We start from the raw sequence: 18,296 nt of genomic DNA, 5'->3' as shown, positions 1-18,296 counted from the left end.
GTATGGAGATGGCGTCCTGTAAAGGAACGAGCCTTGGGGCGTTGGTGACGGCACCGCTGCCGCTCTCGCCGTCAAGGTACACCACGAGCCCGGTGGTGGCGGCAACGCTAAGGATCTGGGGCCAGTGGAGACGGCACCGGGGTGCAATGGGAGCATCGGTGTGGTCCCCGATCAGGGGTAACCACCGGTTTGTCCCGGGGAAAATGGACAGGGGTGTTCCAGAGCTGGCATCGGGCGGGGATTGGAAGAATGGGGGACCTGTTCATCGACGGGACGTTTGCGAGCCTAGGGGCACTGGAGGAGAAGTTCGAGTTACCCCCGGGAAATGCCTTTAGATATATGCAGGTGAGGGCTTTGTGAGGCGACAGGTGAGGGAATTCCCGTTGCTCCCGGCACAAGAAGTTCAAGATCGGGTGATCTTGGGTGTATGGGTAGGGGAGGGCAAGGTGTCGGAAATACACCAGGAGTTGAAAGAAGAGGGGGAAGCGCTGGTAGAAGAGTTGAAGGGTAAATGGGAGGAGGAGCTGGGGGAGGAGATCGAGGAAGGTCTGTGGGCTGATGCCCTCGGTAGGGGGGGGTTTATTGTTTGTAAGGGAGAAAAATTGTGTTAAAAAACTTTAATAAATATATATATTTTTAAAAAGCTCAACTTTGTGCAGTTCAAGGGCAGCGCGGTTGCACAGTGGTTAGCACTGTGCCCTCACGGCGCCGAGGTCCCAGGTTTGATCCCGGTTCTATCACTCTTCGTGTGGAGTATGCACATTCTCCCTGTGTTTGCGTGGGTTTCGCCCCCACAACCCAAAGATGTGCAGGCTAGGTGGATTGGCTATGCTAAATTGCCCCTTAATTGGAAAAAATTAATTGGGCACTCTACATTAAAAAAAAAAAAAAATTTGTGCGGTTCAAAATTGCTGTGACCATGTCTTAAAATTGTAAATTTTCGTTTTATATATCGTACATTCCTCCAAGTTCTGGTCTAGCTTTCTGGAGGGGAAAATGCATTTAGTCATGAATTGTGTATTTTCTTGTACCACCAGAATTCTGTGTCTTAATATATGCTATCTTTGCCGATTTTTGTTTTCATATGTAGGCTGGTAAACATGAGGCAATTGTGAAGAATGTCCATGATCTTCTTGCAAAATTGGCATGGGATTTTTCTCCTGAACAGCTTGACCACCTTTTTGATTGTTTCAAGGTAGACCTTTTATTGCATTGAAATAAATTGATAGACAGAATGAAGTATATATTCATTTACTTCTCAAAATTTTAATTTTAAGGCAAGTTGGACAAATGCAAGTAAAAAGCAACGTGAAAAGCTATTAGAGTTAATCCGTCGCCTTGCTGAGGATGACAAAGATGGCGTGATGGCACATAAGGTGTTAAACCTCCTATGGAATTTAGCACATAGTGATGATGTACCTGTTGACATCATGGACCAGGCTTTAAGTGCACACATCAAAATCCTGGATTATAGCTGCTCTCAGGTAAGAGCTGCATTTTATCAAAATATACAGAATAAGTGGTTGACATTGTTTTGATCAGGCTGTTTTGATCAGGCAATGCATTGTGATGCATTTTATTAAGGTACGTGCAAAAAATTAAATCTGAACATGTTTTTCCCATTTGAGTTATATTTTTATATTTATTCCCAGCCACAATGATTTGTGCACACGTACTCGTCCGTTCCCCTGCTCCTGCATTCCATCGAGAATTGATTCTTCAATTTGTTTTTGCATTTCCTGGTTACTCCTACCAAAATGTATCCCTTCAACATTTCTCTGCAATAAATTTTACCTGCCACTTGTCCACCACCTACGTCCGATTGAATTATGTCACTGTCAACAGATCAGAATACTTGCAAGCTGTGTGCTATTTGCAAATGTTGAAGTTGTGCCTTGTTCGCCCACGTCTTGGTCATTAATGTAGATCTTGAAAATCTGTGGTTAACCAGTCGTTCCCGGGCTCATCTTTGCACCCTTTATTAGACAAAGGTGTGTAGCATCTGTAATTTTCTGGTCTATCAGGCCTCCCTTGTATCAAAAGAATGTCTTTGCAATTGCCACTTTTTACTTCCTTTCAATATTCTCTGAGGCACGTGATCTGATCCTAGTAACTTAACCTCATGGACAGCTAGGTTTTCTCATACCTTTTGATTTGTAGCCCTTTGAATGTCTCTACTAACTTTATTACGACATTGACAGCATTTTCCTTCGTAAAGACTAATCTAAAGCATGCATTTTACTACTACAACCATGCCAGGCTCTCTAACTACATGCATAAAGCACTGTTTTGATCCCCAAGCAGTCCCCAGCTCTCCTTTTACTGTCCTTTTGCTATTTTCTATGCTGATAGAAGACTTCTATATTCCCTATATTCCCTTTTATGTTAGCTACCAATCTTTTCTCGTACTCTCAGCGGGTCTGGCAGTATCTGTGGAGAGAGAACAAAGCTAATGTTTCAAGTCTGGATGACTCTTTGTCAAGTATGAATTTGACCCTATTTCCAATTCTCTCCAGCTTTGCAAAGAGCCACCCAGACTCAAAGTTAGCTCCCTTCTCTCTCCACAAATGCTGTCAGACCTGCTGAGATTGCCCAGTTTTTTCTGGTTTTGGTTCAGATTTGAGCATCTATAGTAATATGCTTTTATTTTCTCATACTCTCTTTGCTTTTCTTATTTCTTTCTTTCATTTACCACTGAGCTTTCTGTATTCAGCCTGGTTACCTCTTAGATTATCAACCTGGCGTGTCCTACACAGCCATTGCTATTTAATCTTAAACTGTTTTCATCAACCAGAGCGCTTTGGTTTGTCATGACTTTTCCTCCCATGGAAATGTATCTTGAACAGTACCCGAACCACCACCTCTTTAAAGGCAATCAATTGTTCCATTACTATTTCGCCTGCCGATCTTTAATTCTTGTGTACCCAGGAAAGGACCGTTTTTGCCCCAATGAAATCGGCCTGCTCCCGTTATTTTTACTCTGAATTGCTCCATGTCATTTTCTATAGCTGACATAAACCATATGATACCTTGATAGCTGTCCACCGAATGTTCCCCTTCTTACAGTTGATCCACTTTACGCAGCTGAATCCCCAGAACCAAATGCAGCAATGCCGCCTCCTGTATCAGGCAAAAAACATGCTGATCTGGAAAATTCTCCTGAACATATGTCAGAAATACTTTCTCCCTCTCTGTCCTAGACACTATTATTGCTCCATTATCCTACGTTAGGACAATTAAGGTCCTCCATTATCACTGCTCTAAAGGTTTTGCACCACTAACGTTTCCATGGATATTTGTTTCTCTGTATCTTTCCTATTTGGCTTATGAATAGTAATGTAATATTACCTTGTTTTTTGACTCACTAATTAAATTCTGTCCTTGATCTCTCATGGCCCTGTTCTGTTCCCAGTACTGTATTCTCAATGTTGCAACTCTTCTTTCTTTCCCTTCTTCCCTCACCCCGACCTTTCCTGACAAATTGTATCGAGGAATATTTAATGCCCTGTCCTGCCCTTGCCCTTATTTAAGCTAGGTTTCTATAATTGCCACATATCAAATTCCCCCGTGGCTATCTGTGCCTGCAGCTCACTGACTTTATTTATCATGGTGCATATATTTTGTATTGAAAGGGGCTGAGTGTATTTTTAAAAAATGTCTATGCCTGGAATTTGGAAACCTTGGTCCAAACAGTTGGCTTTATAAGTGGATGAAGCCTTCTGCTTCTGAAGCTAGCCACTGACCTAAGTATTTTGCCATTGTTTCCAAGTATCGTGATCCTACAACGTTATATTGGTATAAATTTACCCGAATGTCTCCACTTAATGGAAGGTACCTATTTCTGTAGCACAATGGAGCATCTAAGTGACAAACAACGTTCAAGAAACCAACTTTGCCTATGCAAAGAAGTAAAAGTAAATCTAGCTTGCTTCTTTGCAATGCGATAACCTGATCAAATAATGTGTTGAACAAAAAAAATTACATTTTCAACTTACTAAGCTAAGGAAAAAATCCCCTCCCTCTTTCTCTCTCTCTCTCTCTCTCTCTCTCTCTCTCTCTCTCTCTCTCTCCCGCAGTTCATCTATCCTTTTACTGTGTTTGAAATAAAAAAACAAGCACGTGCTTTGCTATAATTGCAGGCAGGAACATTTTATTTTCAAATATTTTAATTTACACTATGCTGCTTCGCTATTTCAATTGGAAAGCGGAATAATCACTTTGCATTGGTGGAGTTTAAAGTAACTTTCTGTAACATTTACAGAATTACTAATTCCAATTGCTGCTCAAATAGGACCGAGACACTCAGAAGATCCAGTGGATAGATCGTTTCGTGGAGGAACTACGTACGAATGACAAATGGGTCATTCCTGCTTTGAAACAAATTAGGGAAATCTGTAGTCTGTTTGGAGAAGCACCACAGAATTTAAGGTAAGATAAAAGACATCATAACCTTTGGTAATCATCCCCTAAAGGGTTACACTTCGGAGCAACATTGGGTTTCATTGCTCCAAAAGATTACTTTGACCATTTGACTTGTAAAAATAAATGCATATCAAAAATTGTTTCAAAAGTACGGTGCTGGATTCTCTGCCCTACCGCGCCACGTTTCTATTTCATCCCGCCGGTGGATTGCTCCGTTACGCCGGCCAGTCAATGGGGTTTCCCATTGTGGGGCAGCCCCACGCCGTCGGCAAACCCCCGGGCTGCCAGCAAAACGGAGCATCCGCTGGCGGAGAATCCAGCCCATGATGCCCAATGGAAATTAAGACTAGCTAGTTCTGCTTTTAGACATCAAGAAGTGATATTTTTTAATTTAATCCAATTCTGTGATGTTGCTCAAGGCAAGTTGGAAGATATGCCATTCTAGTTTTAAATAAAATGGCAGAATGGGAAATAGGTATGACCATTAAATGGAAGACTTTAAATATTTTCTAGATAGTGTGATTTTGCTGTTGAATTAAATAAACTGATATAGTAAATAGACATTAGTGAAAGTAAATAGAACAAATTAAATATCCGGCTTTGAACAAAGTAGAGCACAGGAGCACGCCCTTTGGCCCTCCAAGCCTGCGCCGACCATGCTGCCCATCTAACCTAAAACCTTTTACACTTCTGTGGTCTGTATCCCTCTAATCCCATGCTATTCATGTATTTATCAAGACGCTCCTTAAACGTCACTATCGTACCTGCTTTCACCACCTCCAGCAGCGAGTTCCAGGCACCCACCACCTTCTGTTCTAAAAAAAAAAAAAAAAAAAAAAGGTCCCTTGCACATCTCCTCAAAACTTTGCCCATCACACTTTAAACCTTACGTCCCTTAGTAATTTATTTTTCCACCCTCGGAAAAAGCTTCTGACTATCCAGTCTGTCCATGCCCCTCACAATTTTGTAGACTTCTGTCAGGTCGCCCCTCAACCTCCATCATTCCAGTGAGAACAAACTAAGTTTATCCAACCTCTCCTCATAGCTAATACCCTTCATACCAGGCAACATCTTGGTACACCCTGCTCAAAGCCGCCTCATCCTTCTGGTAGTGTGGCACCCAGAATTGAACACTATATTCCAAGTGTTACCTAACTAAGATTCTATGTAGCTGCAGCATGCCGTGTCAAATTTCATACTCAGAACCCCATCTGATGAAAGCAAGCATGCCGTATGCCTTCTTGACCAACTTCTCCGCCTGTGTTGCCACGTTCCATGACCTGTGGACCTGTACATCCAGATCCCTCTGCCTGTCAATACTCTGAAGGGTTCTGGCATTTACTGTATATTCCCCACCTGTATTAAACCTTCCAAAATGCATTACCTCACATTTGTCCGGATTTAACTATCTGCCATCTCTCCACCCAAGTCGCCAACCGATCTGTATCCTCTGGCAGTCCTCATCACTATTCGCAATTCCACCAACCTTTTGTGTCGTCTGCAAACTTGCTCATCGGACCAGTTATATTTTCCTCCAAATTATTTATATATACTATAAGCAGCAAAGATCCCAGCATTGATCCCTGTGGAACACCACTAGTCACAGCTCTCCATTCAGAAAAGCACTCCTCCACTGCTACCCTCTGTCTTCTATGACCGAGCCAGTTCTGTATCCATCTTGCCAGCTCACCTCTGATCCCATGTGACTTCATCTTCTGTACCAGTCTGCCATGAAGGACCTTGTCAAAGGCCTTACTGAAGTCCTTGTAGACAACTTCCATTGCCCTACTATCATCAATCATCTTTGTTACTTCCTCGAAAAACACGATCAAGGTAGTGAGACACGACTTCCCCTTCACAAAACCATGCTGTCTCTGGCTAATACACCCACGTGCTTCCAAATGGGAGTAAATCCTGTCTCGAAGAATCCTTTCCTTTGGCAAGGATGCAGTAGCAACAAAGATGGTCAAGGATAAACAACTAAATTAGAGACATCGAGCTGCTTGGCTTTTAAAATACAAATTTAATGAAAGAAATTCAAATTTCAAGTTACTGATCTGCATTTGAGTCTTAAGATTGTTGGTGTTTAAGTAGCTTGATTCCATGTTGAACTTTACCTGCCTTACTATGTGAGAGGCCCACAGCCTGTTCTTTTTCTCCCTCCTTCAGCAATGTGCCTCATTTCAACCACATCAAAAAGGTTTGATTTCCCAGCCTATTGAGATTTTTGTACATTTAGCCTCCTGGGTTCTTGAGTGAGTTTTCAAAACTTTCGTCAGTATAGTTTTAAATGTTTATATCCATTCTGGTGATGCATCCTGAACTAATTAATTGGCATAACTGTTTGGTCTACGCTTTCAGTGAATTCAGGTCCTTGCTTTTGAATGTCATGATTCTTGTCTCTGCTGGGTTTAAAGCGAGTCTCTCTCTAAGGGGCTCTAATTGATGTCAGCTTCGTTCAGTGGTAGTTCTCTTTGCTCTGAGTTTTGAAGGTTTTGGTTTTGGGCCCCAAAGAGACATGAGCAAATGATATAGGTTGACACTTCTGCATTATGCTGAGGAAATCCTGTAATTGTGGAAGAGCCATCTTTTGGATAAGATGTTAAACCATCATAAAAGGTGATAATACAACCCTCGACAAACCTCCTGATCTCTCTCTGGAGCATGGTTGGTCAGTTATTACAAGTGTTTACAAAAAAAAGCTGCAAGCTTTCCTCAAAGACGTAGTAGGTGAGCTTCTGGGAACCTAAATATAATTGAGTAGTCAGCACAAATTTCAGCGGGAAAAATGATGCTTCATGAACTTCAACGAATATTTTAAAGTAGTGACAGAGTGAACAAGTATTCAAAACTATATATGTAATATTTATATTTTCAAAAGACCTCGTGACTTGTGATATGTTCAGAGCATGCAGAGTGAGAGGAAGTCTAGAAAGAAAGTTGATAGGTTGGCGACACAAAGTCAGTTAAGAGTTGTGACTCAGACTGGTAACCAGTGTGTTGTGTTCCATAAGGATCGGTGCTGGGGTTATTAATAACAATTTGCGTAAAAGACTTTGTGTAATCGAAGACATAACTTTGAAAGTTGTGGCCTGAAACAAATTTGGGTAGAGTAAATACTGAGGAAGACTGAAACGAAACCGAAAACATAAATAAACTTATCAATTATTTGGCAAATCAATTCCAATACAGTGAGGTGCATGATGGATATGTTGCAAAGTATCTGATAGGCATTCAACACAGACAGCTGGAGATAAGAACAAGCAGTAGTTTATTCAGTACAAGCATGCACATAATGCAAATGCTCTCTCAGACCACGAAGAGGCAATTCAAAGTTGCATAATTTCTGCCGGTTATTTCTATCATCTTTGGGATGCCTCAACATTAAAACTCTGAATATTCTTAACATTTACATCTAATGTGGCAGGTCTGTAATTACAACTGAGTTAACAACACAAATAGAGAATTACATGTTTGATGCTTCTGCAATGAGAGGAATTTGCAAAACAATCACTGAATGACCGGACCCTTAGCATAAACCATGTCAGCACTTTATTCCAAAACATGAACTTTGCATATCTATCCTCATGTTTTATTGTAGTGCCAAGTCATCTACAGATTTTACCTTGACCCTGAGGTCAGGCAATCAGCGTAATTATATTATAACTCATACATGATTCATCAACTTGTTCTTTCTTGACCCAAAGGTCACCCAGTCCTTTGCTTCTCATAGACTGGCCTGACCAAAAGGTCATATTCCCTACTACAGTGTTTTTCAAACATTTCCCCCCCCAACACCCACTTTTGCCAGCAGGCCGACCTTCAGGACCCATACTGACTGACCTTCTGGACCGATGCCACGGTCGCTTATCGTTAACACGAAAGAGAACCTGCTTTGTTGTGACGATCTCACTCCAATCAGGTTCACAGATGGAGAGGGCAATGCACACAGGTGCAGACTTCAGCCAGTTGTTTTGTGCAGTCTTCATCTTTGTGAGAACGGAAAATCCATCCACTCACATGGTCATCATGAAGGGCAATAGCAACAATATGCTTGTTTTGCTCAGCACTGGACACTTCTGGAAGATGCTACTCCAGGCTGTTGACAGCCTCATGGGCTTTTGGCGTGTTTTTAAAAAATAAAGTTTTCTTTTTATTGCGATTTTGATATACAAAACAAATATGAATACGAACAAAGAGGAATTAAACAGGAAAATATATAAGAAATAAAAGTGGAACTATTTACACCAAGATCAGTGTTGGCTATTTACATAAATACAGCACAGTTTCCCCATCTTTTCGTTTATTCCTTCCTTGCAGTGTTTGCTGTGGTAATTGTGGTCCCCATGTCATGCTCCCCACCAGTTTTCCCTTTGCTTTTCCTCCCTTTGGTTCAGGTTGTTGTTGTCCCGGCACCCCATGTGTTTCCTGGTTCCTTTGTTGGGCTTAACTGTTCCTCTTCTCTGTCTCTCTCTGTCTCTCTCTGTCTCTCTCTGTCTCTCTGTCTCTCTCTCTCTCTCTCTCTCTCTCTTCTCTTTCCCCCTCCCCCCCCCCCCACCTCCCTTCCATGTGTTGTGGCTACTCCTTCCTGATCTTTGGCTTCCTAGTTGTTGGCTACAAACAGGTCTTTGAACAACCGAGTGAATGGCTCCCACGTTTCATGGAAACCTTCCGAACCTCGGATGGCGAATTTAATTTTCTTGATTTGCTGAAATTCCGACAGGTCGAACAGCCAGTCCGCAGCTTTGGGTGGTGCTGCTGACCGCCAGCCGAACAGGATACTCTGGTGGGTGATTAGGGAGTCAAAGGCAAGGCTATCTGCCCTCCTCCCCATGAAGTGATCTGGCTGTTCTGATACTCTGAAAACTGCTGGACATGGTTCCACCCTCATCACCACCACTTTGGACATTGCTTCAAAGGAGGCTGTCCAGTACCCAGCATGTCTGGGGCAAGGCTGGAACATATGGGCGTGATTGGCCGGGCTGTTGAGTTGTAGGTACAAGCACTTTTATCCACTTGTATCCACAACTTGGCTAAGTCTGGGTGATACCATGATACATCCTGATATGTCACTTCAGATAGTTATCTGAATTGAAAAATATTGGTGTGGCTATGGGGGAGTAGGACTAGCAGAGAAGCTCTTGCATTCAGCTGTTGCAGACATGTTGAGCTGATTATCCTCCTGTGCTGTAACCATTCCATGATTTTAGAATACTTTTTGACAGGAAATTTAAGAAGGACGCATAATTCTTGGATAGGGTGGAGGCAGAGAGATGGAGGGGGTACAGCTTTGCAAATCATTAAAATTTGCAGCACTAGCCATAACAAAAGCAAACAAAGCACTGGGCTTCAGTTGCAAAGTGTTGGAATTGAACAGCAGAAAAGTTATATTCAGCATTTATTGGACTTTGTTTGCACCATCTGGAACATTGGACACAGTTCCAGTCTCCGTACTATAGTTTATTGGGGAACTGGCAAAAGAGTAAAAATTATTTATGACGATAATCCCAGAACCAAGGCGAGATACCCTATCAGCAAGGCTGGGGCTCTGTTCTCTAGAAAAGGTGAGGCTTGAGGGTTGATTCAATAGTGACTTCTGGATTCTGAAAGGGGTTGATCGGGAAAGCGTAAGAGTCAATTGCATTTTGGAGAACGACCAAAATTGGACCTGTAATTATGAAACGGTTGTGTATAAATGCAATAGGGAATTCGGGATAACTTCCTAACTAGGAGAGTGGAACGAAAGAGAAAAAGCTGGAGAATCTTTGACAAAGAGTCATTGGACTCGAAACGTTAGCTCTTTTCTCACCCTGAAGATGCTGCCAGACTTGCTGAGATATTCCAGCATTTTCTCTTTCGTTTCAGATTCCAGCAGCCGCAGTAATTTGCTTTTATTTAGGAGAGTGGAACTGTTGCCATAATGAGTAGCTGAATTGACAAGTAATAATATAATAATCTCTTATTGTCACAAGTAGGCTTCAATGAAGCTAATGTGAAAAGCCCCTAGTCGCCACATTCCGGCGCCTGTTTGGGGAGGCCATACGGGAATTGAACCCGCGCTACTGTCTTGTTATGCATTACAAGCCAGTTGTTTAGCCCACTGTGCTAAATCAGCCGCTAGAGATGGATTCAAGGGAAGCTGGATAAGCACAGAAGACAAATAAATCTAGAAGACAATACTGATAGGATAAGATGAAGATGGAGCAGGCAGTGGTTTAAGTGCAGCATAAATACTGGTGTGGACCAATTGGTCTGAATGGTATGGTTCTGCAGACTAAATAACTCGCCCAGCTCTCATAACTGCCTCCCTAACTTCAGTCTTTTTCTTTTGAGACGCTGAACACCACCACCTACTTCCATCCTGATCAATGTACAAATATGCAAAGGCCATTTGGTACTGAAAGCCTCTTTTGTCATTCAGTCAGCTCTTGGCCAATTGCTCCCTCATTTCTATTTACTTGCAAATGTTCTTTTTATTTATCCATTTATGTGATGTGGGTGTCACTGGCTAGGCCAGCATTTAGTGTTCAGAAGGTGGTGGTGAGCTGCTGCCTCGCACTGCTGCAGACTCTGGGGTGTAGGTGCACCTACAGTGCTGTTGGGGAGGGTATTCCCAAATTTTGACACAGTGACAGTGGAGGAATCGCTATATATCTCTAAGTCAGAATGGTACGTGACTTGGAGGGGAACCACCAGGTGATGGTGTTCCTAAGTATCGGCTGCTCTTGTCTTTCTAAATGGTCGTGGTCGTGGATTTGGAAAGTGCTGCGAAGGAACTTTGGTGAATTCCCGCAGTGCATCTTGCAGATGGTACACACTGCTGCCACAATTTGTTGGCCATAGAGGGAGTGAATGTTTGTGGAAGGGGTAGCAATCAAGCAGGCAGCTTTGTCCTGGATGGTGTCAAGCTTCTCAAATGTTGTTGGAGCTGCAGCCTGCACTCATCCAGTGGGGAGTATTCCATTGCACTCCTGACTTTTAGATGGTGGACAGGCTTTGGGGAGTCAGGAGGTGAGTTACTCGCCGGAGGATTCCTAGCCTTTACCTGCACTGCTCGTCCAGTTTAGTTTCTGGTCAATGGTAGCCCCCCAGGATGTTGATGGTGGGGATTCCGTGATGGTAATGTCATTGAATGTCTATGGCAATGGTTAGCTCTTCTCTTGTTTGAGTTGGTCATTGCCTGACACTTGTGTGGCGTGAATGTTAATTGCCACTTGTCAGCACAAACCTGAAAATGTCCGGGTCTTGCTGCATTTGGACATCGGCTGCTTTGGCCCCTGAGGAGTCCCAAATGGTACTGAACATTGTGCAGTCATCAGTGAACATACCACTTCTGACCATAGGAGGGAAGGTCATTGATGAAGTCACAGAAAATGGTTGGGCCTCGAACACTGCCTTGAGGTTCTGACCCTTGATGCTATTATCTAACAAAAATCTATCAATTACAGTTGATACTGCATTCATAGCCTTTTAGAGGAGTTCCAGAATTTCACTTCCCATTTGTATGGAGAAGAGCATCATAATTTCACTGCTAAGAGACATAGCTCTAATTTTAAATGTGCTCTCCCCTTGTTCTGGATTCCATTACCTGAGGAAGTAGTTTTTCTTAATGTATTCAAATCCTCATCATTGCCATTTCCATCCTTGTGGCACCAAAATAGCCCTAAGCAATTATACAAATTGCACAATTGCACTCTTGGTAACTGTAGTTCATCCCTCCTTGTTCTCTCTTAATTCCATGATGTTTGAATCAGTTGACCACACCGTTCTCCCCGCAATGTCTTCTTGCGTCACCTAGCTTCGTGTGGTTGTTATTGTCTTCCCCAGCAACCAACTTGATGCTCGTAAATATCGATCAGTGAATCTTTTCTCTCCTGCAGAGAGCACCTTTTGTGGTATAAAACAACATAAATGGGTAATTTGGCCCATCCAGCCTGTTGCGCCACTTATTAGGTCAATGTCGATTTGTCCCTCCATTTACCTGCCTTTACTCCATCACTTGATACTCCACCTATCCGTGGCTGCCTGAAAGTATCATCTACAGGCAAACAGTCAATTTTTGCATGTATTCTTATTATACCCAGTTCTGTTTCTCTTCCATTTTTCAACTGTCTCACTGCCTCTATGCTGTCAGACTGTTTGCCAACATTAAATCCTGAATTTCATCCAATTCAATGTCAGGATGATTAAATCTGTGGTTTTTAACCCATGCTCTGAACTTCACCTCATTACAACTAATAAGACAATTTGTAATAAAAACAAAGTGCTGGAAAAACTCAGCAGGTCTGGCAGCATCTGTGGAAAGAAAAACAATTAACTTTTCCAGTCCAATATGACGACTTCGGAGCAATTTGACAAATAGATCATTTGCAATTGTGGCATGTTTAGTTCTGAAAAATGCCTTCAACCTCCCACCTGCAGATCACCTGGGTTTCTGCAATATTTTCTTTGGCCCAATATTGGATGCCTCTGGAAGTCTCCATATAAAGTTTAGCATCCCTTTAAAAACTTAATGCTTTGGAACCCGTTAATTTTCAATCGTATCTTCTAATTTTTCTCCTAGCTCAGTGTGCCTTTTCCACATTCTTACTGAAGCATCTTGAAATATGCACCCGACCTGCAGCTGTGGGTTTTGTTTGCTATAAGAGATTTGTGATTTGTGCTTATGCACTCTCCTTGAATTAGGAAGATAGATCTGCCCAAAATATATGTAGTAGTTTGTTTTATTAGCTGTGACACATACTTCAACTATAAAATGTTATGATGTTGTAGTCATTATGGCACAGAAAGAGACCATTTGGTCAACTGTGCCCATGCCAGCTCTCCATGAAGTGATTAATTTCTCAATGTCACCAGGGGTACTGATTAACAAAATGTTTTCTTTATAGCCAGACCCAAAGAAGTCCTCACGTGTTTTATCGGCATGACTTGATTAACCAGCTTCAACACAATCATTCATTGGTCACCTTGGTAGCTGAAAACCTCTCTGCCTATATGGAGAATATACGGCAATTTCATAAAGGTAAAGAGTGTGGCTTCTTTCTTGAACTCAATCCATTCAAACTTCTTAACCACAGTTCAAAATGCGCACTTAGTTAAATCTATGCACAACAAATTGGGTTTCCATCCCAGAGTATTACCAGCTTGAATCGACTTGTTGACTTTTAATTTGCATCCAGTTTATGATTTTTTCAGAGTAATGGGCTAAGCAACAGAAATCTCCATTTCCAGGAAAAAGGGAAAATGTAATAGTCTGGCAGCGCTCTGCATCTAAATTGTTGATTGGTAGGTGGATTGATTGAACCCTAGAGGTCTATATTCCAGAGTAACTGGAAGATTAAGTGCACCGGTGGAGGAAAATAGTAAAGAAGGATGCAAATAAATTGAATATTAATTTGGTAGATGCCTTAGAAATAAATCGTTCACTTCATAAATGTCTTTCCAGCTTTCTCATTTAGGCTGTCTGAAGTACCATGCAAACAAATGCTGTGTTGGAGAGTACTGATGAGGGGAGAATGAAGAAGCCAACTTGGTTTGTCCTGGAAGTTAATTAGCCACATGGTAGTAAGCAGTGGAAATGATTTTCCTTACAAACTGAGGATTTAAATGAGGCAGTGCTGTTCAATGCTTCAGTGGGGTGAATGATCTCGGGGGAAAAATCCTCCAAATTTGAATTTGTGGCATTGATTACTGACAGTCTTTTGCCTGGCCTTTTGGAAAGGTGACACATTTGACAGTGTTGCATTTCAGGGCATCATACGTTATGAATGATGGATTTATATAAGGACTTAGCTGTGCAACCATCAAGCAAATATGAAATGAAAAAAAATGAAATGAAAATCGCTTATTGTCACAAGTAGGCTTCAAATGAAGTTAGTGTGAAAAGCCCCTAGTCTCCACATTCCGGCACCTGTTCGGGGAGGCTGTTACGGGAATCGAACCGTGCTGCTGGCCTGCCTTGGTCTGCATTCAAAGCCAGCGATTTAGCCCTGTGCTAAACATATGATCAAACATAATATATGATTAAATATCCGTTTAATTCAATTTCTAGCATTAATAAGGAGCAAAGAAATGGTTCGCTCTACTGCCTCACAGAGCCAGGGACCCGGGTCCAATTCCGGCCTTGGGTGACTGGAGTTTGCCCATTCTCCCCATGTCTGCATGGGTTTCCTCCGGGTGTTCCGGTTTCCTCCCACTGTCCAAAGATGTATATGTTGGATAGATTGGCCGCGTCAAATTGTCCCTTACTGTCCAAAGATGTGTCGGTTAGGTGGGATTATGGGGTTGCAGGGCGAGGGCAGGTGAGTTGGCCAAGGGGGGTGCTCTTTTGAAGGGTAGCTGCAGACTCGATGGGTCAAATGGCCACCTTCTGCACTGTAGGGGTTCTTTGGAAGAAATTGAGCAGATTAATAAATCAATTATATTTGAAAGCTGTCAATCTCATTGGCATGTTGCAAGGTTTGTTTCGATGTCACTAGCTTTCGGAGCGCTGCTCCTTCCTCAGGTGAATGAAGAGGTATGTTCCAGAAACACATATATAGACAGATTCAAAGATGCCAGACAATGCTTGGAATGCGAGCATTAGCAGGTGATTAAATCTTTACAGATCCAGAGATGGGGTAACCCCAGGTTAAAGAGGTGTGAATTGTGTCAAGCCAGGACAGTTGGTAGGATTTCGCAGGCCAGATGGAGGGGGATGAATGTAATGTGACATGAATCCCAGGTCCCGGTTGAGGCCGCACTCATGTGTGCGGCCTCAACCGCCTGCAACAGCCTCAGTACTCAACACCGACAACTGCCAATCTCCAGATGCAATTCTGCAACTCATCCGCTTCATTCTGGATCACAACGTCTTCACCTTCGACAACAAGTTCTTCATCCAGATGCACGGAACAGCCAAGGGGACCAAATTCGCACCCCAATACGCCAACGTCTTCATGCACAAGTTTGAACAAGACCTACTCACCGCACAGGACCTTCAACCGACGTTATACACCAGATACATCAATGACATTGTTTTCCTTTGGACCCACGGCGAAGAATCACTGAAATGACTACACGATGACATCAATAAGTTCATCCAACCATCAGACTCACCATGGACTGCTCTCCAAAATCAGTTGCATTCTTGGACACACTCGTCTCCATCAAGGACGGTCACCTCAGCACTTCGCTTTACCGCAAACCCACGGATAACCTCACGATGCTCCACTTCTCCAGCTTCCACCCTAAACACATTAAAGAAGCCATCCCCTATGGACAAGCTCTCCGTATACACAGGATCTGCTCAGACGAGGAGGAGCGTAACAGACATCTACAGACGTTGAAAGATGCCCTCGGACGAACGGGATATGGCGCTTGACTCATCGATCGACAGTTCCAAAGCGCCACAGCAAAAAACCGCAACGGCCTCCTCAGAAGACAAACATGGGATACAACCGACAGAATACCCTTCGTCGTCCAGTACTTTCTCGGAGCAGAGAAACTACAACATCTTCTTCACAGCATTCAACACGTCATCGATGAAGATGAACATCTTGCCAAGGTCATCCCCACGCCCCCACTACTTGCCTTCAAACAACCGCGCAACCTCAAACAAACCATTGTTTACAGCAAACTACCCAGCCTTCAGAACAGTGACCACGACACCACACAACCCTGCCATGGCAATCTCTGCAAGACGTGCCAGATCATCGAGATAGATACCACCATTACACGTGAGAACTCCACCCACCAGGTACACGGTACATACTCATGCGACTCGGCCAACGTCGTCTATCTCATACGCTGCAGGAAAGGATGTCCTGAAGCGTGGTACATTGGCGAGACCATGCAGACGCTGCGACAACGAATGAACGGACATCGCGCGACAATTACCAGGCAGGAATGTTCCCTTCCAGTCGGGGAACACTTCAGCAGTCAAGGGCATTCAGCCTCTGATCTCCGGGTAAGCGTTCTCCAAGGCGGCCTTCAGGACGCGCAACAACGCAGAATCGCCGAGCAGAAGCTTATAGCCAAGTTCCGCACACGAGTGCGGCCTCAACCGGGACCTGGGATTCATGTCACATTACATTCATCCCCCACCATCTGGCCTGCGAAATCCTACCAACTGTCCTGGCTTGACACAATTCACACCTCTTTAACCTGGGGTTACCCCATCTCTGGATCTGTAAAGATTTAATCACCTGCTAATGGTCGCATTCCAAGCATTGTCTGGCATCTTTGAATCTATCTATCTCTCTCTCTCTCTCTATCTATAATATATATATATATATATGTTTCTGGAACATACCTCTTCATTCACCTGAGGAAGGAGCAGTGCTCCGAAAGCTAGTGACATCGAAACAAACCTGTTGGACTTTAACCTGGTGTTGTGAAACTTCTTACTGTGCTCACCCCAGTCCAACGCCGGCATCTCCACATCTTAGAAATAAGGTGCAGATTTAAATGGATTTAATTTAATGGTTGTGTAAGAAGAGTAAAACCCTTCGCTTCTCGGCCTTTTGGCTAAGATCAAGTGTAGTATCTGTTCTTATCAGTTTAATATCTGATACGTCCCTTATCTGGGGACCATATATTAAATTGATTTTTGGAGCAGGGAGATGGAATAGGGAATTGCTCCGTCCACTCCACGCATCGACCGGATATTGCATATCTCTGGGAAGAGTGCACCAAAAAAAAGGAGTAAAACCCTTGTTAGATTTATGGTGGACAACAGTGTTTGTGTGGGGCTTTTGGTCACTTCAAACTCCTTCTGTCGTGCTTAGAGAAGTTATAGTAAAAAGTAACAAAGCTTGGAAAAGTAAAAAGTTGTAGCTTAGCAACTGGGGTCACTTTTGGGGTAGGAAGGCTTTTTGTGTGTAGTTTTAGCTGAATTCATAGTTGGGTAGGAATCGAGAAAGTGAACAGCTCTCTGCTCTGCTAGAAGTAGAAAAGCCATAGAATGGAGTAAGGTGCATGAAAGAGAACCCCACAGGAACTAAAGGACAACTAGGTCTAAAAACAAAGGAATGGAAAATAAACCCCAAGACTCTTGAAGTAAAAACCTGAGGAAAAACCATTCACCTGAGGAAGGAGCAGTGCTCCAAAAGCTAGTGATTTAAAACAAACCTGTTGGACTTTAACCTGGTGTTGTAAGACGTCTTACTGTGCTCACCCCAGCCCAACGCCGGCATCTCCACATCGAAGTAAAAAGGAACACAAGGAACTGTTCATGGAAGTTAGTCAGACCCAGGAAGAGAAGAGCTAATGAGGTTGGCTACAGACTGCCCCATATCTGAAACAGTCATAAGATTTGGTGTCCTTAATTACAGTTTTTGAAGTAACAGTATTCTGTTGGGGGCTGAGTACCTGGGTATGTATAGAATTTTGGATACATATTGCAATTCAAGATAAAGGAACTTTGAAAGGAGATTTGGAAAATCTGGAGCTGGATTCTTAGTAAAACATTGGAGCGGAAGTTGAAAGGATAGTTGGAAAACCTGGAGCTAGTGAAAACAGCTGATGGAAAGCATTGTTTGAAAGAAGATGTTGGAGCATTTCTTTTTGGGAGTGGAGTTTGGAAACACTCACGTGACCGTCATCGGGGGAGTTTTGAGGAGAAATCAACAGAAGATCAGTTAAGTGGCATCAGCAATTTGGCTTCAGAGTGGGATGTTATATTTGAAAATTATACATTTGTGATTGGGGGGGCGCGGGAGAGAGAGTTAAGGAACATTGTCTTATCGTCCAACTTTATATTGAATGAAGGTTAATCCCGTGACTGTTCTCCACGTTTTCTTAAAAATGTAAAACATTGCGGTCGATTGAGCCAGAGTTCCATTCTGGGATCATTCCATCCACATCAAATGGGATTGTAACATAGTCCAGCAAAA

At 42.9% G+C, this 18,296-nt stretch overlaps 1 protein-coding gene and 1 non-coding gene across 3 annotated transcripts in view; both read left to right on the top strand.

Moving 5' to 3' along the window:
• Positions 1 to 18,296, top strand: part of usp9 (ubiquitin specific peptidase 9) — a 442,510-nt gene that overhangs the window by 169,048 nt on the left and 255,166 nt on the right. For both annotated transcript variants that reach the window (XM_072513863.1, XM_072513864.1), the window contains exons 11-14: positions 1,091 to 1,195; positions 1,278 to 1,484; positions 4,292 to 4,428; positions 13,311 to 13,444. In XM_072513863.1, coding sequence (XP_072369964.1) covers positions 1,091 to 1,195; positions 1,278 to 1,484; positions 4,292 to 4,428; positions 13,311 to 13,444 — 583 coding nt within the window. The remainder of the gene's footprint in view (positions 1 to 1,090; positions 1,196 to 1,277; positions 1,485 to 4,291; positions 4,429 to 13,310; positions 13,445 to 18,296) is intronic.
• On the top strand, positions 16,910 to 17,099 carry LOC140428961 (U2 spliceosomal RNA). The gene has a single exon (XR_011948961.1). It is a non-coding gene; the product is annotated as a U2 spliceosomal RNA (small nuclear RNA).

This window comes from Scyliorhinus torazame, chromosome 8, assembly GCF_047496885.1.
Source record: "Scyliorhinus torazame isolate Kashiwa2021f chromosome 8, sScyTor2.1, whole genome shotgun sequence".
Lineage (NCBI taxonomy): Eukaryota > Metazoa > Chordata > Chondrichthyes > Carcharhiniformes > Scyliorhinidae > Scyliorhinus > Scyliorhinus torazame.
The sequence above is the reverse complement of the archived record's forward strand: the minus strand, read 5'-3'. Positions and strand labels throughout refer to the sequence as shown.